The sequence below is a fragment of the Nipponia nippon genome, unplaced genomic scaffold, assembly GCF_047370975.1.
Source record: "Nipponia nippon isolate SJK-2023a ecotype South Korea unplaced genomic scaffold, ASM4737097v1 scaffold_2, whole genome shotgun sequence".
Classification (NCBI taxonomy): Eukaryota; Metazoa; Chordata; class Aves; order Pelecaniformes; family Threskiornithidae; genus Nipponia; species Nipponia nippon.
The window spans coordinates 86,996,799-87,021,344 of record NW_028262336.1 but is presented as its reverse complement, the minus strand read 5'-3'; the positions used below and the strand labels follow the sequence as shown (position 1 = coordinate 87,021,344).

Here is a 24,546-nt window from a genome sequence, read left to right as displayed (position 1 = left end):
AGATAATAACAGAAGATTGTGGTAATTTAAATTACCCTTCAGAGAATCAAAAAAACCCTCATATTTTACGAAGATTTTGAATAGTATTTCTGTTTGACTAAAATAAGATTTCGTATGTATCAGTGCATTCAGGCCCATTTATAAAAATTCCAATGCCTGAACATAAAGAAGGATCATTTGATACAATTACTTGAGCAGATTTTCATTGTTGCCAGTATTTAGCTTTAGAAAATGCATGTTTCAGGCAGAATATAAGATTAAAAGAGATTATCTGTTGCTATTACTGTGTTTCCTATCCTCTTTCTACCAGTCTTTTAAATAAAGAAAAGACAGCTTTGCTGCGTGTCAAGAACCAAATGGCAGCAGATTTGGAGAGACTCCTAAATCACCGTGAGGTAATCTTCCTGTTTTAGCATTACTACCATAAGTGCATTTTTTGTCTCCTCAGCCTTAAACCATGGGGAAAAAATTGGTTTACTTTGGTTTGATTTGTTGGGGTTTTTTTGTCTGTGTCGTTTTCAGAAACACAGGTGAGCATGTCTGTCAGGCACCCAGGAGGCTCTCAGTTGCTAAATTCTCTCTGTTGACTTAGTCTCACTGTTCTTTCTTTTATTATGCATACAACAGACATGCCTGGCAAAGTGTTTAGCGTTTGCAAGCATTTAACAAATATTTAGGTAAAGGTGATAAACTTGGTACCCATGCACATGCAGGCCTTGCAGATTACCACAGTATGCCCCAGGATCTCTCCCTGCTCCACAGTCATCCAGACCAAAAGCCTGGACAAAATATTATCCAATTAATTTCCAGTACACACATCTGAGTTTCTTTTCACCTCCAAAATAGGATTTGGGGAGAGGAAACAGGACGGTAGTCACCCAGGTTTCCTCCAGACAAGAGTCAGGGTACTTCTGAAATACACTGTCAGATCTAAAAGTATGCAAAACGTTGTAGTTTAGATGTAAATGCACTATGTGGGGATTCCCAAAAGGCTTTTGTCAAGATTTCTCTCTAAACAATCTTAAGAGACTAACATGTCATAGAACATGAGAGAAATTCTTTCTGCAGATTAAATGTCTGAAACAAAGGATGGAAATAAATGAAGTTTACCAAAGGAATCTCATGCACAAAAGATCTGAAAAAGGGTGAATAGTAATATAGAAAGTTTGCTGAAGCTACAGAACATTGAAGATATAAAACCAAAGGCTGGCCATGAGCAGTAGTTAAATGATCTTCCAGAGTTCCTGAATGATTTGGCAAGGATTTGCAGAGAAAATAAAACATTAATGAATCAAAAAATTATGAATGTGAGGAGAAACAACAAAAAAGATGTGGACAGGCTGGAGGGGGTCCAGAGATGGGGCCACCAAGATGATCAAGGGTCTGGGAAGCCTGCCATATGAGGACAGGCTGAGAGAACTGGGCTTGTTCAGCCTTGAGAAAAGGAGGCTTAGAGGTGGTCTCATCACCATGTACCAGTACTTAAAGGTGAGCTACAAAGAAGATGGAGACTCCCTTTTTACAAGGAGTCACATGGTGAGGACTAGGGGTAATGGGTACAAGTTACTCCTAGGGAGATTCCTATTGGACACGAGAGGTAAATTTTTCACAATGAGAACAGTCAATCATTGGAATAATCTCCCCAGGGAAGTGGTTGACTCCATTACGCTGAACACGTTTAAGACTCAGCTGGACATGGTGCTGGGCCATCTCATCTAGACTGTGCAAATTCTTGCCTAGAAAGGTTGGACCAGATGATCCTTGAGGTCCCTTCCAACCTGGTATTCTATGATTCTGTGAAGTTATATGTATAAAGTAATGGGACCTAAATAACCTGTTACCTGTTCAGGAAGAACATCATAGAGTCATTATATCAATACTTCTACCTTTGCAATTCTCTGACTGGGAAGAGAGGAGAAGATGGGGATATTCCTTTCAAGGAATGTGCAACTCCCCTAAATTATCCTGAGATTGCATTATCACTCATTCTAATACCATTATTTCCATAGAAAACGGACTATCCATGCACCTCTTGAAGTCCTTTCCAAAATTGTTCTTCTCCATCTCCTTTCCTTGCTATTCCCCCAAATTCCCTTCTTAGATCAGTAAGCCAAACCCCATGTTGTGAATTGGTCCAAACCTGTTTGTCTCTGCTGACCAGTTACAAAACCATTTTTTGTTAGAACTGAACCAAAACTATTTTACTGACAGCTGAGTCTAAATGAGCCTCAACTTAAGTGAAAACTGTACTAATTCTATTCCCTGAGCACAAATCTCAAATGTGAAACAATGACCTTAAATAAAAGTAAAAACAGTTCTTAAGTTGTTTACTTTCTATGCTGAATCGCACTGCGTGTTTGTCTGATGCAGTTTCCCCCTAGAATAGTTCTTGCATTTAACTCTCTGAATTGATTGTAGTGGTTGTGAAGTTTCATGCATAGAGATTAAAATAGTCTCATTACAGAAAAGAGCAATTGAACATGCTTCCCCACACTGCAGGTGTCATTGACCTGGCGGGATCATCTGTGGGTGCATCAGAAGTAATCATTCAATAGCTCTTATTTCAGATGTCTGTATCCACACCATACATTTAAATTTCAAATTCAAGACTGAGACTAAGGCAAATGTTCAGTTTGGGTGATATTTGAGTTTGCTTTTTTCTTTTTTTTTGTGGTGATTTTTTGTTTATCTGAAACCCACTGCTCTCTATTAATGTAACAGAAAACATGTAAAGCATTTCTAAATAATTTATAAGCCTTACCATTACATCGATGCATTATCATATCATTATATTAATGATATGAAAAATATTCTGAGGAAACATGACTTAATTGTATAAACATGTAGTGAATTTTCTGAATTTCCAATATGATGTGCCCTTGGCAGGCTAATTTCAAATTAATTTATTTCAAAATTTCCTGTTCCTACTTCTCTCCCAAGTAGTGCTGCTCCCAAGTAGTTGTGCTCTCAAGTAGTTATGCCTTGGATGCCTAGTTTTAGTAGTGTCGTATCAACCAACATGCATTGCAGCAGATTAAAATCTGTGATAAAGGTAAAATTTAACAATGTTTTGTAAGAAAACGATAACATTTCTACTCAAAGCTATGTGACGTTGTTTACATCCGAACAATGTTAGCCCCTATGACTACCCACATAAACTATTCCTGATATGCAGCAGTTTGCTTCTTTATGTCATTTCACCACTTAAAATTTTCAAACTGTGGCCACAATGCAAGCAAGACTGAGTGAGGCAGGCTTTATAAAAAAGAAAGTTTTCATAAGCTTTGAGTCTGAAACAGACTTCATCTTGAATGTACCTCATACCCTGGATGTTAAGAAATTGAGCAAATATTTCCAAAATTATTACAGTTTTGTCAAATTTCTTTTTGTATCTGTTAAAAATAGGCCGTATTAGTCATATTGTTTTACCTACCAGTGATAATGTCTTTTCAAGACACCTATGCACATAAGGATATAAATACTGAAAAAAAAAAAACATAAGAAGTTGCATGTTTGGGGGAAGAAAATTATTAAATGCCAGTACAAGGCACAAAAAAACCCTAAGAAATACAAAAATAAGCTGAAGTTGTTTTAGGAAAATGTGTGAAAATAACAAGTGTGTGTATGTTTAACTTTTGTCGTTTCTGTTTATTCCTAATGCAGCCTTTTATTTTTTACTTTTAATGCAGACCTCTTCCAGCAGTTTCACAGTTTATGAATTTCTCTAAAAGGCAATTACTTCATGTATTGAAATCTTTCAATAGGATAGAACAACTTAGTCTAGAGTGAATTAGTCTTCAAGTAATTTTTTTTTTTTTTTGCTATCTTAATAAAAAAGTTAAATATGCAGAACATCACAATTTCACAGTAAATATCCCCGGTAATAGAAGAAGACAATCAAAATTTTCTAATCTTGGGCTAATAAAGATTTGACTTCATTTAGACAAGGTATGTGTTTTTAAATAGAAGTAACATGCAATCTGTAAATATAGATATATGCAATTTGAAAAAAAGGAATTACGGTTTTACGTGTTCTGTACATGCTATCACGTAATATGATTACTATCAGTCCTTAGTCATTGCACATACTAAACTGTCATGTCTTGTTAGGAATTACCTTGTTGCCCTCCTGTTTGCAAGTAAAACCATTAGAATTCTTGAACATATAAACCCAAGATATTCATAGTTAACATAAGCTGAAGTTTAGGTAAGTTAAAAGTACAAGCAAAATGCCAAAACAATGTTAATGCTGTCTTACAGCGACACGTTTCAGTAAGTATACAGTTTTGACTTAGGTATTCCAGCCTGCGTGGTCTCAGACTGTATTAACTCTTTTTATTTAATGAAATGTTAGAGTTTGAAGGGTTGTGGGGTTTTTTTACTTTTATCTGCTCGTGATATCAGCTGGATTCATAATGCTTGCTTTGGAGGTAATTACAGCATTTTATACACTTTTTAGATAAAGAAATACATTCAAGCTTAATCTTACTTCTTTTCATGTATTTTAATTTTGGAAGAAAAAAGTTAAATGTTAAAAGTCTGAATCTTGGAAGAATTCATATGGGGCTCTTACATGAGCTCTTTTATTACAGGAAAAAAAATGACACTAGATATTCATGTAATAAAATAGTTCATTATTCCAAATTATGTAGACAGCTAATTTGATGATGATTATATTTTGCTGTGGGAAATTAAAGTGAAAATTGGTCATTTGACTATACATATTCTAAAAAGGTTGAGTCTACTCATACAGGAAATTGAAGCTTTTTTTTTTTTTAGGCTATATTCTTGGCCCAAATTCTTAATTGTTTGTTGGTCTTCTATTTCCTTTTTCTCTGAATTAATTAGTAAATGAATGTGGAAAACTTTTTAATCTAGCTTCTCATTTAGATCATTGAGAATCAGCTGGTATGGTAAAATTTCTTATCCTCTTCATATGGATAAATGCAAACTTCACTATTTGAGAGGCAGTTCAGTGGCATTATCGTGAATGATCAGTATCCATGATCATGCTGAGATTATGTTCTTAGAGGTTTGTAATAAGGCCTTCATAGTGCTGCTGCCCTCTTTTAGCTATCAGAAGGAACGGGGGTATGCAGTATTGCGATGCCATTTGTAAACCCCTCAATGCATGACAGCAAGTACAGTTAGTACAGCCAAATTTTTCAGCTGACTTCAGACTAAGAAATTTTATATGTTTTGTGTAGATAGCCAATAGGGCTTTTAATTGTTTTTCCAGATCCATCATAAGAGCATAGAACATTGTTTGGAGGAACAATGGGGTCTCCCATTAATAACCTTCTAGTAAACAGTGTTCGTTTTTTAAAAAAAGGATATTCCAAATCCAGATTTTTTTTGCATTATTATTTGTAGTCCGTGTTCTCTTTTTAATCAGCTGAACTTTGCACTTTTGACCGTCTATAACTGTGGATAACCAAACCACACAAAAAAGAAAGACTTGTGGTCTTGATTCTTCCCACTCTAACTTCAGCACTTACCTTATACCCTCAAATGTGGACCCTTGTTGCCCTAGTGTCTTTGTATAGTCAGGGCAGCACGAGTAAGAAGGATGTTCCGTCAAAGCATAAATCAAGATGAAATTATACATTATGCCCGAGTTGACCCAATAGCTATAACAATGCCTTACCTCTTTGTCCCTGATTCTCTCTCCCCCTCTTGTACCAGCTCTGGCCTATCTCTCATGCTGCACTGGGACAATTCAGATCACGAAACAGAAACCTAACCTGACCAAAAAAAGAAAACCACAAAAGTGAATTGCTGTCTGTTAGGTTAGCCGTTTCAATTACCTTTGGAAAGGGCCCAGCAAAGAAAACAGCAAGTAAAAATATTTATATGTAAATATTACTTACCTGTGAAAAAGAGGGCATTTTGTGTCCAAAACTGTAGAGTGTAGCACACCAAGCTTCTGTGCTATCCTTTATCTGCATCCAAACTTTATCCTTTTGTGCATATAATGGGAATCTATAACTTAAAGGCACCGAAGTACAGTTCTCTGTTAAGTGCTAAAGTTAAGTGGGATGAATCCACTCAATCTTTTTTAGCTGAAGCTCTTGATCCATGATTCCTTTTATCTGGGTTTGTTTTTTTTTTCCCTTCTCTTCCAACAGTCAGCCTTTGACTAAAAGAAATATTTACCGTGAGCTCTGTGATCTTGGCACTTCCATTGCCTTTCGTGCTTGATGCAGTTGTTAGTATTTTGGAACATCAGAAGTGCAATTTTAGACTATCCATTGGCTTGCAAACTTCAGATGAAAACTTGGAAGGGCAGTCTGTCAGCACTCAGATGTTTGGCAAGAAATTTTAGTAATCATTTTCTGAGGTTATGTTTAAGAGGTTATAAATTTGCTATGCTTTGATGTATGGCATTGTACTATTTCTTCACATATTTAAGATGCAGACATATCATAGTAAAGAAAACCAATAATGTGCACAATTAAATCTATTTATTTTAGCTTTTCCAATTTAAAGTGCAGAGTGTAGAAACTGACTTCTAAAATCTTGAAAATTAACAAAGTGTTGTTTATATTTTCAATGTGTAGTTCATAATCCATTGGTTTTGGGGGAAAAAAAACAGAGCAAGTGTAACAAATGGAGAGGTTCTTTTTATGTTTTATATAGAAATATTCTAGGAGGCATGAAAAGAAACAAAAATGAGACAGTGGTGTAAGAGAGACCAATAGAAGGCTTTAAATAGTTATTCTACTAAGTGCTAAGATCAGTTTCCTTTTATATGAATTTAAGGGAGTTAACTAAATTTACACTACGTTTTTTTTTAAACTGCTTGAAATCACCTGTTGGCAATGTAGTCTGGCAATACAGTAATTTTTAATCTAGAAAAGTAAAACTAATATTATGAAACTATTGTAGTAAGAAATAAAAGGGTAAAATTTATGACATAAACAGTGCAAATGAAGGCTGTTTATAATACTCATTAATTTCCTACAGCGCAATTGTTTATGCAGACATGATTAGTTATCAGCACATGAATATTATATACTGGTTAAAAAGATACAAAAACCTGCTGATATTTTATCTCCTTTACACATCTGTGCACTTGTGATACATTAGCAGCTGTGCATACAAGTGATAGAATGTAAACTGGCTGAACTAGTCACCTGCCTTATTGACACATTCATGTGTTACTGTGCCAAAGCTCTTCAAGTGAAGTTAGCAACCAGAAACCAGGCTCTGGCTATCTGCTATGGGACAAAGTAGAAAACGTGTAGTAGTAGTTTAAATAAACCTATTTGATATCAATCAGTTAAATGGATACAGACACATGGGGTTTGATGGCTATTTGTTTACTTAAATCCAGTGAGCTTATGTCAGTAAATTGTTGTGTCGCTCTAATTGAGTTGAGTGCTAAATCTGTCTAAATATGTTCACCTGAATTGGTATGAATCTTCAACTAGACAAGGTTAAAAGTTATTTAGGTTAGCCACTGCAAGCTCGTATTCTTTTTAAAACATATTAAAGTATAAAAAACTCTTATTGAGCTGTTCTTGCTGAGAATAGTCTACCAGGTTAATATTAAAATGCTTATGTCGTACGTGACTGTTATGTTGAACTTACTTTCCAATTGGCAGGTCAGAAGCTTTCCAAACCTGATGTATAACTCACCATTTATGAGTAAACCTAATGTTTTTCTTTTACTACCATGTATCTCTTCCCCCTTTCCAGGTTTTCACGGTTTCTTAACAATATGTCAAAATAATCCTGTTTAGTAACTGAATACTTCTCTGGCCTTCACCACAGTAACTGAACACCTCACAAATATTATCCTCACAACTTAAAGCAGGAAAAGTATCCCTACCCCTGTTTTGCAGAAGCAACAACCACAATGAAAGAAATAGTGGTTTGCCCAAAACTCCCCAGAGTTTGTGGTAGAGTTTAAGAGTTCATGTGTCCTAATGCAGTATCTTAATCACAGCCATTCTTCTTTCCTTACGTGTTTCAGTTCAAAAGCCCAAAAAGAAAATCTCCTTAGTGTTTATTTTTCCTAACTAGACACAAAATTAACTCTTTTCTCTAAGTCATCTTCTTATATGTGACCTGATTGTAATTTGGAAGTAGTTTCACAAACAAATTATGTTTTCACTCTGTATCGTTCTGAGAATGTACATTTACATTCATTTTTTAATCCACAACTCGTGAAAAAGGCCACTTTCCAAAGTCCTGTGAGTCTCCTAAAAATGAAACCTAATAATTTTTTTTATTTGAACTGTAGAATGGATATTTTATGGTTTTTTATATTATATTTTCTGAAAAAGGAGAAAAAAAATCACAGCAGGCTGGAGCTCTTATGTGAATGAGATTAAAAGTGTAGCTTGTTTTGTCCAAGCAAACAGAGGATCTGACGGGGTGCAAGAAAAAGAGATAAACATAAGGCAGCATTGTGTAGGTAATAAGTAAGAACAGAGAAAAAGGCAGAACAAATGAGATAGAAAGGTGAAGTTAAGAACAGAAAATAGTTATTTCATTGTCTTTAAAATGCAGAAAATCTGACTTCTTTTTTTGTTTTTTAATAAATGATCGCCAAATGCATTTTCCAAGTGCACGTAAGGTTGGACAGAGTCCACGTGATCAAGCAGGAGGAACAGCTACTAATTAGTCCTATTAGGATATGCATAGTTTGTTAATGGCTCTAAGAGTTTTTCAGAGAGCTTCTATAAATGATTAGGCTAAGGTTCTGAAGGATTTATATAAATCTTGATGAATGTTATACTTTAAACATGGCCACATGAATTACCAGAAGCATTTGCAATTCTGTGATATTGTTCCAAAATTGTAAGTTTCCAGTGTCTGAGAATCTAGTAGTCTCTGTGCTTGCACATACTCATGTCAGTATCCTGCACAAAACCCTGTTACTTCTCAATAGTTATCCTCTTATCTGGCCCACAAAAGTGAAAGAAAAGACAGGTGCTTTTATTCTTCTTTTCCTCTTTTGAGGAGAAGCAATGTCTCCTGAAGTATCTGTGCTTTACCTTACTTTGACTAGTTACTCCTATATTCTCATGTTTATCTTTCTTAGTTTCGTATTCTCCTTGGGGATTGCCCCTCACTGCTAAATTCTCTTTGCCCAGAGTTTCATTCCATCTCAGCAATGACCTTGAGGATTCCAGATGAGTTTTCAGCATTTTATTATTAGTCATACTGTAAAGTATGGCTAATACTATCCTTAGCTGTAATTAAGTAATGCTGAAGAAGATTGACTAGAAGTAACCTAGGACAGAAAGCCAATGTGTTGGATTTAGGAACCTGGAGAGTAGCAACAGCTGCCATCTGCAAAAAACAGAGGTAGAAAGAAGTTCAGAGGTTCATAAAAAGCTTTGGAGTCATAAGGGGGAGGGCAGTACGTGTTTAATCAGGGGTGGAAGCTTAGTGGATAAAAGGAGAAAACTGCTTTGTTGGGGGAGAGGGGAAGGAAGGAATATCTGCAGGGGTTGGGAAGACACGACTGAAAAGAAGTGATTGGTAACAGGTGCCTTCAAACAATCTCTAGCTCTGCCTCTTTCCCCTCTTTTCTGTGTAAAAGATTGTACATGATAATGTCAAAATTATTTGTGTTTCTAAAGTGAATGACTTCCTGCTCATCTATGTGCTGCAACTTGTTTTATATAAAAAAAAAAAATGCTGATGTACAATGCTTAGCTCTCTTTTTAAATGTTAAACCACAGAGTAATTATCATTTTTCTTACACTACGTTTATGTTCCAAGATTCTAGTTTCTATTAACGTTCTGCATGTTTTCTAAGTAGATTACAGGGACATTTCTGCATCACAAGTAAGCCCTGGAGCTATTCTCAGCTTAAAGCTTGGAGAAACAAAGTGACATTTACATTGCTAAACAAGTGTAGAGAAGTTTCTGGCTCTCTTTTTACATGGAAAAATACGCTCCTAAGCAGTATTTCTCATTTTTGTTATCTATTTTGTTGCTGTCAAGCTTTAATAAAACTTGTATTTCCAAATAGTACTGAATTTAGGAAGAGGAAGGACTTAACAGCTGGGTACATTCATTCTTTTCTTGGACCTGTATTATTCAGAATGTCTTACTAGTTTTCATAAATATTTTTTAAAGAATTATCTTTCCATTCACAGTGGTATACACTAAACAATTGTGTACTAAATGGTGATTTCTACTCAGCAATTTATTTTTTTTTTAGAATCTTAGAAACCATGATAATAACACAGGGTTTAGTTATGTCAAATATAAATACATTTTTTGCTCTCAAAAATAGGAATTTTCATAGGCAAAATAGAACTTATTTATGGATTATGGGATGCAATTGGCATGTGTATTTTAAATTATATGTTTTTGAGAGAGCCAGAATCAATTAAAGTGATAAACATTTAAACAAGAAATTGTTGGCTGTTGAACAATCTCAAATTGTTCAGATTTTCTGAACATTTAACCAGTGTCCTGTTATATTCATTTTTCCTGTATTGGCTATGAATATTTCCATCACATTCTGCTGCTTATCCATCTGTGTAAAAATTTTACTTTTGTTCACTTTATGGTAGCATTTGAATATTTCCAAGTGGAAAGTGAATTTAAATACTCTGTAAGAAATACCAGAGACAGGGAGAATCAAACTAAAATGTTACCCTCTCAGAAAATACAGGAACTTCTACATAATAATTTATGCTAATAAGGCTGTTTTGACATATTAACATTTTTAGCATCTGTTTCCTGTAAGTAGAACTTACTCAAGAAAGCATGCTTTTTATTAAACTTGAATTTGAGAAAATGAATGTCACAATGGCTCAGATTAAAAACAAATATTTGGGGATTTAGTCCTAGTTATAACTGCAAATATATTTCTGATCTTCAATACAAAAAGTGAAAAAAACGTTCAGAATTTGACATGCAAGTTCTGAATTATGAGATAAATTATTTCCTATTTTTCTTAAGAAGTTAGGTTTAACTGTTAAGAACAAATTTAAATACAGCTGAAATAGGCAGAGGTTTTTATGTATCTAAAAAGACAGAAGCTGTTCACTGACTGGACCATTTTATTGTTGCCCCAGTTCTAATGTATTCACCTTATAAAACTGGAATTAGTTTGCAGATGCATATAGTCACAGATCTGTCAGTTCATTTTAAGTTTTTATACGCGCTGGGATATAGAGAACTCCCGAATTAAGTGTAGTGCAGAGAAGCTATCAACATCCTGCATATGGTCTGGCATCTTTCCACCACCCAGTTATCAGGTTCATTTGTTTGATCAGGACATTTCATACTGTTTTCCAGTTCCCAGCTTTACAGTGTGTACCCATGTGCCGAAGATGACCATATGTGCAAATCTCACACCAGAATTCTTTCTGGCTTCTCGTATTTCCAGCACAGCTGCAGCTGAGGATGCAACTATGTCAAATACACTCTGCCTTACAATGAGGGATTAAACCATGACTTGGGATGTTTTCTTAATTGCATAGGTGGTTGTTAAAATCTTCTTTGAGCTCTGTTATGCATGTAGGTTCTACTCCTGATAGGCACAAGCCCAGAGCATACCACTGTTGAAGCTGAATTTGCACCATTCATGCCACTGCATCTGCAGTCCTAAATAGCGGAAGGGACTGACTTACCATTTGCTTCATTTTGCTCTCCCGTCAAAATGGACGCTACAGAATGTCTTTCTACTATTTCACACTTTGTCATCATTAATATTAATGTCCAGTGTTGTTAATTCTGTGCTAATAGCGTTGGTCTTTTTTCCACTTTCTGCCAAAAAAGGGAGACAAATAATTCATCCCAGGTTATAGGCTACAGCCCTTCTGCAGTGTGTTTCTAGCTGTTTGGCAGAAATAAAACCTGTCAAGAACAATTTAAAATAATTCTTTGTGTGAATTGTCAGTATTTCTAAAGAGGAGACATTCTAGGTACTACTTTTGCTCGACAGTCTCATTCCTTGATAATGACACATATATGTCTCCTTTCTCTGAGTGTACCATACTCAATTTTTTTCTTCAAAGTGCTGTATGCAAGTCATTGCACATGTTGAAAGGTGGAACCAGGTTCTATTTCGGTTCTCTGGTCTGTTGCTCTCCAGAAATATGTCAGTGACTTGATGTTCTATGCCAACAATCTGCACAGAACGCTCCATTTGTTTATCTCCATTTTAACTGGTGAACTCCAATGATATTAAAGAGTACTACCAGTGTAAAGATGATCTGAGAAGTCATTTGTCAAGTCGAGTGACAAAGTAGCAGAGATGGATCTTGCCTAATTTTAAAAATCTGTAGCGTAGATGTCTACATCTGAAAATCGTCTAGGCATTTTTAGTCAGAAAAGAAAAACAGGCACTATTACAGTGTGATTTACCATGTCCTCATCTAAAATCAGCAAAATTAATTGTAATCTATGAATTTCTCACCAATAGCTATATAGAGTACTCAGACAAGCTAGTTTGCCTAGGTTTAAATATTATTACTGAAGATATCTAAAGGGCAATGTGAGGAAGTCCAACCAAGTATCTGGTCACGTGTTCCAAAGCTGAACTGCAACCAGAGCTCTCAAAAAGATCCCTCTCCATCTTCGTATCAGCTGTTAAATGATACAACTTTATTTTCAACACACCTTTACTTTCACAGAAAATCACAGTAGGAACCTAAGAAGGATCCAAGTAAGAAAACACACAGACTTCATAGAGGACAATATCCTTAGTATTTTCTCTACCGTCACCTTATACGCCCATCAAGCTTGACGCTACTGAACACCCTGAGACAGACAACTGTGAAGACGGTTCCTTCTGAACCACCCTGCCCTACCCTTTTCAAGGTTGAGATCACTTTCTCTCAAGAAGGAGTTATAGGAAGTATAAAATTATTCTTTTTTTTCTTCTGAATCCTCCCAAGAACATTTGTATATTAAACATGAACTTCTAGTTCTTGAGAGACTGAGAAATCATTTCTGAAATGTCCTCTTTACAAAACACTACCAAATGGATATAGCATTCTTAAATACTGGTTTAGGTTTCTCAAATCAGTATTCTTTAACATACCCATAACCTCATTTTCTGAACTCTGCTTTTCCCTGTGCTGACTTGTTTGAAGACTACAATACCTGCCTAAATGGGAGGATATGTGCATGTGAAGACAGATTGCATTGACTTGGCACGAACATGTTTTTCATCCCAGTACGGCTGTCTTCCCTCACTTGCATGTTCTATTATAGCTATTGTTTTTATTGTTGTTGTTATTTTAGAAGTTAATATAGCCAGAACAGTCACCAGACTGCTAAACTCAAACCTACTATTTGGCTCCCACATTGAGAAGAGTCCAGTCTCTGGACTCAAGGTGTAGTGCACTAAGTCTCCCGTGAAGCAATTTTTTGTCCAGTCCCCTCTGTGCAAGGGGGGCTGTACAGTCAGCTGTTCTTGGACCTAAAGACAGTGCTGTCATCTCTCAAGTTTCTCCAGACTGGATACATATTTTTATTTTGAGTTATAATTTAACCACATGGGGACCATATGGCAGTTAAAAGTGAGGAATACAAGCTTTCCAAAGGAGGTCCTGAACATACATGCTTTACTCTAACAATACAGAAGACTTACAGATTGGGGGTGGGGACACACATCTCAAATCATCATCTTAGTGCTTGACTCACAAATTCTGAGAGACCTTAAGTTTTGATCAGCAGCTTTGAGGGAGACAAACCACTGTTTTTATCCCTCCTTCAGCTGATTTTTCTGGTTTTGTCAGTGAAATTGGTTTTCTTATTTAAAGATTATAGTATTTAGCACCTTTTCTGTGTTTCTATTCTTTTACTGGGAACTTACGCTGTTTCCTTCTTTGGGAACACTTGTCAGTCATCAAAATTCAGTGGTTCTGCCAGAACATGATACATTTTCTAGGACAAATGTCTTGTTCAGCTTCCACAATACAAGTCCTCTGCTTCAAAATGGAGTTCTAATCCAAGGTGAAGTTTGCAATCATAAATTCTAAATGTAAAGCTAAAAGTAGAATACCATTTGTCATGGCAAAGGTTCAGTTAACTGTACATGCTATTGTTACGGTCACTTTTGCTTTAGAGGATATTTTTCTGAGTGCAGTAACCATGGGCTTTACTGCATGAGGAAGGAGCCAAATGGACCTGACACCCGCTGGCTTCTTCTGTGATGATTTTAGTGATATGAAAAAACATTCTATTTACCATCAGAATGAATTATCTTCAGGCTAGAAAGGCAGATGTCTCTTCCTGCTGAGCATTTCCAACTGTTCAGTTTGACCTATGTAAAGCTTCTTTTTAAGACCATTGTATGGGGATTATTTGAAGGTGCAAGACATCCCTGCCATAAGAACATATGAATTGACATTTATGTAATTGATTCCTGTAAGCCAGTTGCTTTTTCTTGAGACTGTTATTCTGCATCTGCTTCCAGAGCATGATATATAAATAAATATCATTTTAACTGTTATTATAAATTTACATATTTATTATAATTATAGACACACATATATAACGTTAAGTGCCTTTGCAAGCTTTTGAGTGCACAGAGGATTCTTTCTTGCTTTGATTATAGTTACGTGACAGCGACAGCAAGAAGAAAAATCTTTATACTTGTTGACAATCCACTGAAAAAAAAAAGAATTACTATCTTAATAAATATCTATTGTGCTTAATATAGGCAATTTTTTCATATACTTTTTCAATTATTTACTTGATAAAACAGCATTCCTTTTTATTCCTCAATCATTTTCCGTATCAGGCAATTCTTTTTCATTTTGTTTTGATTATGTAAGTTACGATTTTGTTATAGTATTTAATATTATACTAATTTTGAATTTTTATAGTACTGAATTAGGAAACTGTAAGATGCTTCTCTGGTACACGTATGTTTGAATGTGTATCAAGGACAACAAAAGCAATGTTAATAGAGATCCCTTTATAGTTTCTATAACTTGAAATACATTTATATTTTATATCGTTGCATGCCTTATTTTTGCATTTGCTTGTCTCTATCTTCTAGTTGCATTGCTAGTTGAAGGAATCAAATTTTATCCTTCATATTCCCAAACTGATCTTCAGTCTCCGTTTTTCTAGGTACTATTTCAATTATCCATAATCAACACATAAAAACAATTTTAAATAAAATATAACTTACTTGCTTCAAGATCAAACATCATAATAAGAATCTCAGATTCGTCTGAAATACGAGTAATATGATCAGATAGCATCCAACTATTTTGCCTTTTTTACTTTACCTTTTAAAAATGATTGACACTTCTTTGGTTTGGTTCCTGTAACACTGTTTTAAAGCTTGATGATTTTAATATGGTATAGAGTTTTTTCAGACTGTAGGAGTTCCACAACAGCACCGATAGCATTCAGCCTAATAAATTAACAAGGTAGAGTTAGGGAAAAATCCCAAAACAGAAAACATTTTAATTAATGAACATAATGGAAAAGATTGGTGCCTATCCTTTGTCTGTACCTAAATAACTCCTTCTCTGTTTGTGTATTGGCACACAAAATTGCTTTTGCTATTTTTAACTAAGGTCGTTGGACATCACAGTACCAAAAATAAATTGAAATAAGCAAGTAAGTTCTTCTGATACTATCTACAAGGCCATACATGTTACTTTACCTCATCTCCTGCTACATCGCTCTCATTGTTCTCAGTCCATTCATTCTAATCACTTATTTTGAATTCTGGCTACTTTCTAGTTATGTATGCAAAAATTTCAATGATTCTTTTGTAGTTCAAGTAATCTTCATTAAATGTGAATTAACGTGCATAAGGAAATGGGATACTGGATGGTAGATTGTTCTAACGTATGAACCTATGTATGTTTAGGGAAACTTATACGAGTAGACAATCTGTGGCGTGAATGCCTGTTCTAAAAATGCAGTTCTTTTTAACACAGCAATTTGATACTTCAAATACGTGTCCAAGGGGAATTAGGATTGCACATTGGCTATTCAGGATGAAAGTTGTTTTAGGTGAAGTAGAAGGCCGAGAAAAGTAAATGATAAGGAGACTGAGGTGAGAAATGGATTTAGTTTATGACAACTAAATTTAGGTATCTAAATGGAGATGTCTGCAGTGACTTAAGCATCTTACTTTGCTTTATAGTCAACAGCAGCCTAGTCAATATGGGTAGTGTTGTTACAACGCGATTTGGCTGACACACCAATAGGTGTCCACTTCTGAATGAGTTGAATCACTTTCCAAGCTACACTGTCTGTAATGGAAAATTAGATTCCCAGCTCATGTGTAGATACTTAAGTTTAGACACACAAATTTAGGTGTTATAAGCTTGAGTTAAATCCCACTTAATGTGTCACACAGCTCATTACTTTGTTTTTTGGCATTTGTGCTGGTAGGCAGAGCAGGTTAACATCCTTAACAAAAATTCATCACGTTTCTGTGGAGAGGCCTTCAAAATATTTAATAATAGAGTATAGCCCTGATACTTGTTTGTATGGGTGACACTCACTGTACATAAACAGTGTTTTCGTGCCAGCTGCATACTTTAATTTTTTCCTTGTTTCATCTTAACTCACCTTTTCTTGCTAACTGCATTGTTTTCCATGTATCTGTACTGCCACATCCCCACAGAATATTGTGTAAGCGAGGAGTGGGTGCTTGTGTTGCCAAAGTTTGGGACAATGAAACCGAAGCTGTAAAGCCAGCACAGAGAGGAGCTGGGTGAATCCAGAGGTGTTAGTACTCATAGTCCTCCCAAGAAGGATTGCTGTCTGGCTCTCAAAGCCAAAGCCCTCAGACCTGGAAGCCTCAACACAGTGACACACAGTTTGCGTAGCATGGCTTGCTTATACGTCCAGGAGCCAGCGTGGCAAGGACCAAATACCTCCACAGAGAAACTGGGACATGCAGAGCTTTTGCAATACTGTTTCTACAGTGCACTGAGTAACTGAAGGGAATATTGTAAGTAAACAATTTGCATAGCTCTGCCTGGACATAGGACCATGGACATGATACAGTAGAAACGTATAAAAATTTTAACCATCCATTTCTCTTCACATCTTCCCTTACTTAGTTTATCCTGAAACTAATACATGTCCTCCTACACAAAAGATTCTCCCCATCCATTTTGAACCCTATACCTACTTTCCCCTTTTTTCTCAAGGTCCTGTTCACACTGAAACAAGTTCACATATTTCTGCTAAGCACAATTTCCAGAGCTTCTTTTTCCTTGCTAGCTTTCTAGACCAACTTGCCAGTTTTTAGGATTGGAAAATATTATTGAATCATGGTAGCATGCTAAAAGTATCAGGTAGTGCTAACGACTCTTTGTTTAGAATTGAAAAGTGAAGCTAAGAATTAAGATTGTGTTCAGGAGCAGAGAAATCTAAAGAGATGGGTAAAATTATTACAGTTCAAGACAGAACTTTGTTTTCAGTATTTCCTTGGTTGAAAACAGCAAATCTCTTGCAAATGTGTTGGGCCAATTTTCTTTTCTTGTTTAGCAGTACACATACCAATGATTCTATTGGATTCAGTGTTTCCTGTGCTATTTTGCCAAGTTTGTTAAGGCCTTTCTCGCTAAATGTGGAAGGATTTTAGAACAAATATTAAGGCAACTTTAGCTAAATTCTCATGGTAAATTTGGCTGTGATGCCAAAATAAGTTATTCATTGTGGGCTAATTTGTCATCCCCACTCCCTGTTAGTCCTTCCCATAGCTTCAAATTAGATAATTCTCCTGTCACAGGGGAAGCTCATGTGAGAGCTGACTCTCCAGAGCGTATTCCAAGTCTGAAAACAGGCAGGGCTGTCAAGTACGGGACAGATTCCGTGAAGTAGAGAAGACCTTAGATTGCTGAGTGGATCTTGACACAAGAGAATTTGACCCTACATATACAGGTTTCAATTCTGTTTCTGAAATAAATCTGCATGACAGTTTTTGGGTTTTGCCTTGTTCAAACGTGCAACGATTTGGTCGACAGAATAACGCAGTTTAAGTATAGGAACAGCACTTGTTAATGTCAAAACATTGTTTATGTACAATTTAATCTCCTGTGATGGTGTATTTATTTGCTGTATACTTGCTTGAGTTATTTTCATCAAGAAATTCTGTCTATGTGTCGCTTTGGCAACATCTTTGCAGAGTTTACAACTTTGAAAAACATGTTGGCATCAACTATGCAGTCCTTTTAAACAGCTGCTCTGCAGTCATGCTGTTTCAACATGCCACCACACATGGCTGAATTATGCAAATAGTTAATATTAAATGACTGAGATACAAGAACAATTTGTACACTCAATAAAGCTGGTCTGTGGAGTGTAACCTCCGTTCATATAACTGAGTTAGTGTGGGACAATTTAAAGGCAACAACATGATTCGTTTGACTTTGTATCTTGTATTAAAGGCAGCAGTGGACAGAGAGAAGGTATATGGCAGGAATGTTTTAAAAGGCTGAGGGTTTTTTTTTAACTCGTTACTAATAATGCAATGAAAATAGAATGTGCATCAATGTAATTTTCTGGCAAGTATTAAGAAATAGGTAAGATATAACAAATGTTTGTCATTCAGCTATAAATACGAGTTACACTGTTCTGGTTGAGAGATAAGATAGAATGTTAATTACATAGAATGCTAATACGCTAACAGTATGGCTTATTGAAGACAACAGCATTTGTAAAAAGCGAGCAAACAAAAACATTAATAGTTTAAAAAAAAACGTAAAATTGTCTTAAAATTTACTTTGAAAGGCTTTTCTACTGACCTTGCTGTTCTAGTTCTGCAATAATGAATGCTCTAAATAATAATAGTACAATAAATAATAATAATAAATAATGCTTTAAATTCTGTAACTTATTTTATAGTAATTACACCCATTACATGTGGGGGGAGAGAACATTAGGCACTAGGTGATGCAAAATGACAAAAGAAGATGTCCAGTTAAAGTCACAAAATATTATGTTTTTTCCTTTCTCACTCTACTGTACATTTTGAATAATCTGTTTTGTTCAGCTAAGTAGTAAGAAAAGGTTACTTTTTTAATTAATCCAAATTGTTTACAAAGCAAATTACAGAGCATCCAAAAAAGTCTGGATTTCTATATGTTCTTGTTGTTCTTTTCCTATGATGGAACTTTTATTTTTCACAAAATTTCCTTTCTACTCTGATCCCATTTTTGCTGTAGGTCCTCTTAAGGTTTTTCATTGATTGTTCTTTTCTGATCTGGATATAAAGACACATATATATTTATAGTAAAGTATTTATAAGACTTCTGTGCAAGACCTAGTGCTCAAAAGTACAATTTGTCACAGTCATTCAAATTAGATTTGTAAACTCCCTCAGCCTGACAAAACAAATTCAAAAGAATTCTTTTAAATTAAATGGAAGCTTAAGTTAAAAGAGATAGTGGGTTCCTTATTACACAGTAAATGTTCTCTTTTACAGCCTTTAAGCAATACAAAATTTGAGTTGTATAAATCCTATGTGCTTTTTTTATTTTCTTGCTTTTACTAGTGTCAAATTAGTAATCTTATTAATTATTGCAAGTATATGTTCATTCTTGTTAGATTTACTGATCCACTTACACATTTAGTTTGATGAATATAAATTTATTATTAACAAATAAATATTTAATAGGTTCAAATGTAACTTTACTGAATAACTTAGCATTGTTCTTTTGTGGTTTTATAGGAACTAGCCACAATGAAACAGATTCTAATTAGTCTACATGGTAAACGCTATGAACAAAATTTACCTCAGTCTCATATTGATGTAAAAAGTGTGACTGCAAAAAACAAATCAAACCCTTCAGTAAAACTGCTGCCAGAACATGAAGAAGAAAATGTATTTACACCTAAGCCAACGTTATTTGTAAGTACTATGATAAGAGTTAAGTGCCATAAGCTTTTTTGATAATTCTCCTCACTTTTTAAAAAGAAAAATGTGGGTTCCTACATCAAGGAGATGTATAATTAATTCAGCTGAATATCTGCAGCTCTTTATGGGAATCGTCAATGTTGAGGAGATAAATTACAGTTTATGATGTTATTTAGCTATTTGGTAGTTTCTACATCTTAAGTTCACAGCAAACTAGATTTTTTTTTAAAAAAATGCCATTATAATATTACAATATTAATCATAGAATCATTTAGGTTGGAAAAGACCTTTAACATCATCAAGTCCAACCATTAACCTAGCACTGCCAGGTTAAGAGTGGTTAGCAAAATTTTAATAGCCGAAGGGATCCACAGACTATGTATACAATTTTAAGTCTACCCTGATGATGTATGAGTTGAGTGTGTGTATATATATATTGAGGAGCAGGAGTGAAGAAATAAATGTATTTATGTATACTTATATTAATGTATATATGTATATTAACGTGTGTGTGTGTATATATCTAAATATATATTTAAAAATACATGCACAGTATTGATATCACTTCTGTTACTAAGGATACCTGATATTATAAAACTCTGTTTTATTCCTTTAGAAACTACATGCTTGGATTTAAATACTACAAGTGACCTGCTTCAGATTTAGTGCCTCTAGTATTTGAAAGCTTCATGAAAATGGTTTAGAAGTGTCTGACTATGACTGTGTCTGAATAAGACAGAGATAAATAAATAAAGATAAATAAATCTATCAGACTGTGTCTGATAAATTTAAGAGAGCCAAGCTGCAATGCTGAATCACAAAACAAATCATGCCTCTTATTTACACTTCTTGAGGCTACCTTTCTCTAGGGTAGACTAGTTGTATCCACACTGCATAGCATATGTGCTATTTTGGTCCAAATATACATCTATGTAATTTTTTTTCTTTCCTTTTTTTCCTGATGGAGGCTTTAAAATTCAGTGTCTTAAACAATATGAGGTTTATATTGCAGCATATCAGGTACTGGTTTTATAATACAAAATGTAGGAAATGGTTGCATTTCTTGGACATGATGTGAGGACATTTGGTGATTTTAGGGGTTCAAAATTTGCTTGAATAGTGTTATGAGACTAAACACAGGCATACCCAGTGTTGTCTCATCCACAGTCCTTTCGGTAATATGGCCCAAACTTTGTCTTTGATGGAGCTATTCAGTGATCCAAAACACAACCAAAATGTGAGCTAATAATTCGGTTGCATAGATGAGCCAGGGTTTCAGTGTTTAATCTGTCCTGTCTTACTTAGGGATATTGAAATGGTGTAGGAATCTAGAAAAAATGCTTTTACATTTAGAAATTGTGACCAATTTCTCTTTGAAAAATTCTAGACTTTGGAGTAGGGAACCAAAAATGGACAGGTGGCAGGGTTTCTTCTTAGATGGGGAAAAAAGTTAGTAGTCCTGTGAAAATCCTGCCAATTTAGGTCAATTTCTAGAATTTTAAAAGCTTGCACAAATAGAGCAGATTTATTTTTGTAACTGAAATCTTCAAAATGAGAGAAAGATGGAGGTTAAAATGTGATGAGAACCCCCACCATGAGGCCAACTGAATAAAGTCGATTTTTAAATTGAATGATTATTAAGTCTTGGAGGAAAGAACGAATAGAGAGCAGACAGAAAACGGAACTAGAAAGGGACAAGTTTAGGGACAACAGACAAAAAAGACAGTACTCACTAATGCAAGGGATTATACCCAACCCCGAAAGCACAATAGTCCTTACCTTGTTTGACCTCCACTTCTTTAGTTTTATTACTCTAGACAACAAACCACTGAATTTGCCACAAGAATGTTATGCAATCCTGACTGTGTAGCAGTAGCCCATAGGATTATGAAGGCAAGGCAAAGTTGCCCACAGATAATTCTCTGCAATTAAAATACTTTCTACACTGTCATAGAACTGCTGAATTCTTTTATTTTTAATTGTATTTTTAAGAAATATATTTCTGCATAAAGTGTTGGTCAATTACGGCACACCTAAGATCTCTTTTCTGAGTTCCATCCCGTTCTCAAATGGGAAAGTCAGATGATGCTATTTCAAATGAAATCTATTTATGGCACAGTTAATGCAGGTTTTCACTGTGATAGATATTTTAAAACAAATCATTTACTTCTTATTGTATAATCTGATTTTTATAACCCAGAAATAGGGAGGTTTTAATACAGATATGTAGTAATAATAACTTTAAATGCATAGTCTTGTTTTTAATTTATTTGCATTTAAGCAAAGAACTCAATTATCACTGTGAACTACATAGGAAGGAAAGAGACTTTAGTGTAGATTGCATGTTTTTCTTCTGACTTTCACTGTCTCACAATTAAAACATTCTTTATTTTACAGACAAATAAAGAGGCACCTGTATGGTACAAGAAACTCCGGAAGAAAACATCACCATAGCATTTTTCCAAAATTATCCAAAATAATCCTTTGGGGAGCTTTTCTTTGAAGAAAGTTATTTTCACCATAACGATGCCCTTTTTACCATAAAAGCAAACAACTGTTTTGTTCTTAACTGTTCTTTTATATCTGTCAAATGATCTTATGCGTCATAAAATAATTTTTAGATCTGTCATGTGAATAAAATGTGTGGAAATAATGCACGCAATGATTTTACTAACATATACTTGAATTTTAAAAGATAAATAAACACTAGCATATTGTACACATTTATAATCTGGGCAGTTAAATGGCGTGTTATTCAGAGTATTCAAATTAATGCATGTTTCAGCTTTTTTATATTGTTTTTCTTGGACCCTGTGTTTCATGCCACATTCCTTGCAACTATTCTGGCTCATAGAAATTTAAAAAAATATACATGAGTTAGCATCAGATTATATCCTACTTTCTATGAAGGAAATTAATGTCAGGTGGAAAAAAATTAATTTCTTATCAGCCTTGATTTGTATAGTTTGTCATTTGATGTTATTTGTTCTATGAAATAGGCATGAAAAATATTCTAAAGAAGCAATAAAATACATCTTAATTATCAGCACTGATACTTAATGGGCTAGATACACTTGCTCTAGTGTAGTTACGTCAGTGTAATAATAAAAATAGAACTATGATGTGTAAGTACTGTAGCATGTAATGGTGAAATGGATAACTTGCCATATTTAATTGTATGAAAATAAGCCACATCTTCCAAGAACAGAGTCTACTTATTTATTCCACTTGACCATCTATTTAGACTATAGAAAAGGTCTCTAATATTTTAAAGCACTTTTGAGTGCATATGGTACATTTCTATATATAACATAAATATAGATGATATTGTTTAAGTGACTATACTGAAAATATTGCTCAGATTTCATTTAAGAGGAAGCTCCTTTTTCTCACCTCCTTTTTCTTTGACAATATCTCTTCAACTGATTCCTTGTTCCTACCTGGACATGAACAATAATTATTTACTATATAATACTGAGCTATATCAAGCTTATGATTCCTAGATACACTTTTCTTCATTTTCCAAACAGCAGGCTGAAGCACAGCAATACTTCCTCTGCTCCAGGTAAGCTTCAGTTTCTTTATTTTTTTTTAATAATTCTCAGAGAGTGAGGTAAAAATGCTAGCAATTGCACATCACAGGATTAAAATTATCATTTTGTGAGTGAGGGAGGCCAAGTGTGTAGACAGAGGTAATATCTTTTATTAGACTAACTGGTGTTCACTGGGGAAAAAAATACACAAACCTTTGGGCTCACAAACCTATCTGTACAGACATTCCTGAATAAACTTTGGTTTCCTGAAGTCTAGGGTTTTATCTAACTTGTATTTTTATGTGAATAGAATCATTAACACGTCTTTCATGTGAAACAGCTCCCATATGCAGATACTAATTTTGTAGTTTGCAATAGATATTTTACATGATTCACAGTCCCTGGTTTAACTTACCAGAATATCCTGCTTGTCTGTTATCACCCACTAATTGATAAATTGTATTATCTAGAAGGACTGTGAGCTATTTTAGGCAAGATACTAGTTGGAATCTTAATGTTCACAGTTTGTTCTCCAATAGTATCCTTATAGACAAATTGTGAGATATGGACTATAAGGTGGGTGGAAAATTGGCTGACAGACCAAGCTCAAGGAAATGTGATCAGCAATGCAAAGTCCAACTGGCAACTGGTGAATAGTATCATCCCTTGGCAAGTTCATAGGCAATACCAAATTTGGGGGAGTAGTCTGTACACTGGGGGGGCAGGGTCTCAGAGGGACCTCAACAGGCTGGAAATTGGGTCAACAAGAACCTTATGAAGTTCAACAAAAGCAATTGCAGCCCCACATCTAGGATGGAATAACCCCCTATGCCAGTACTGTCTGGAAAGCAGCTTGGCAGAAACAGACCTCAAGGTCCTAGTGGACAACAGATTGAACATGAGTCAGCAATGTGCCAGCCACCTGCATCCTGGGTGGTACTAATAACAGGATAGCCAGCAGATGGAGGGAAGCGATCCTTCCATTCTATGTGGTGCATGGGAGACCACATGTGGAGCGCTGCATCCAGTTTTGGGCTTGTTCAAGACAGACATTGACATACTGAAGTGAGTCCAGCAGAGATTCACCAAGATGATCAGGGCTGAACACCTGATGCAGAAGGGGAGGCTGAAAGAACTGGACTTGTTTAGCCTTAAGAATAGAGGGCTTAAGGGGGAACTTGTTACAGC

The 24,546-nt window shown here is 35.1% G+C and overlaps 1 protein-coding gene across 4 annotated transcripts in view; it reads left to right on the top strand.

Annotated features, from left to right (window-relative positions):
- The window catches only part of PIBF1 (progesterone immunomodulatory binding factor 1), a 125,569-nt gene extending 102,124 nt beyond the window's left edge, over window positions 1–23,445 (top strand). For 2 of the 4 annotated variants that reach the window (XM_087758094.1, XM_087758095.1), the window contains exons 16-18: window positions 311–395; window positions 19,640–19,819; window positions 22,223–22,841. In XM_087758094.1, the coding sequence (XP_087614220.1) occupies window positions 311–395; window positions 19,640–19,819; window positions 22,223–22,279 (322 nt within the window). In that variant the 3' untranslated portion in view covers window positions 22,280–22,841. Of the gene's footprint in view, window positions 1–310; window positions 396–19,639; window positions 19,820–20,441; window positions 20,470–22,222; window positions 22,842–23,355 lie in introns of those variants that run through there. The other 2 variants (XM_087758096.1, XM_087758097.1) reach the window with 2 other exon arrangements.
- Window positions 23,446–24,546: the final 1,101 nt, after the last annotated feature.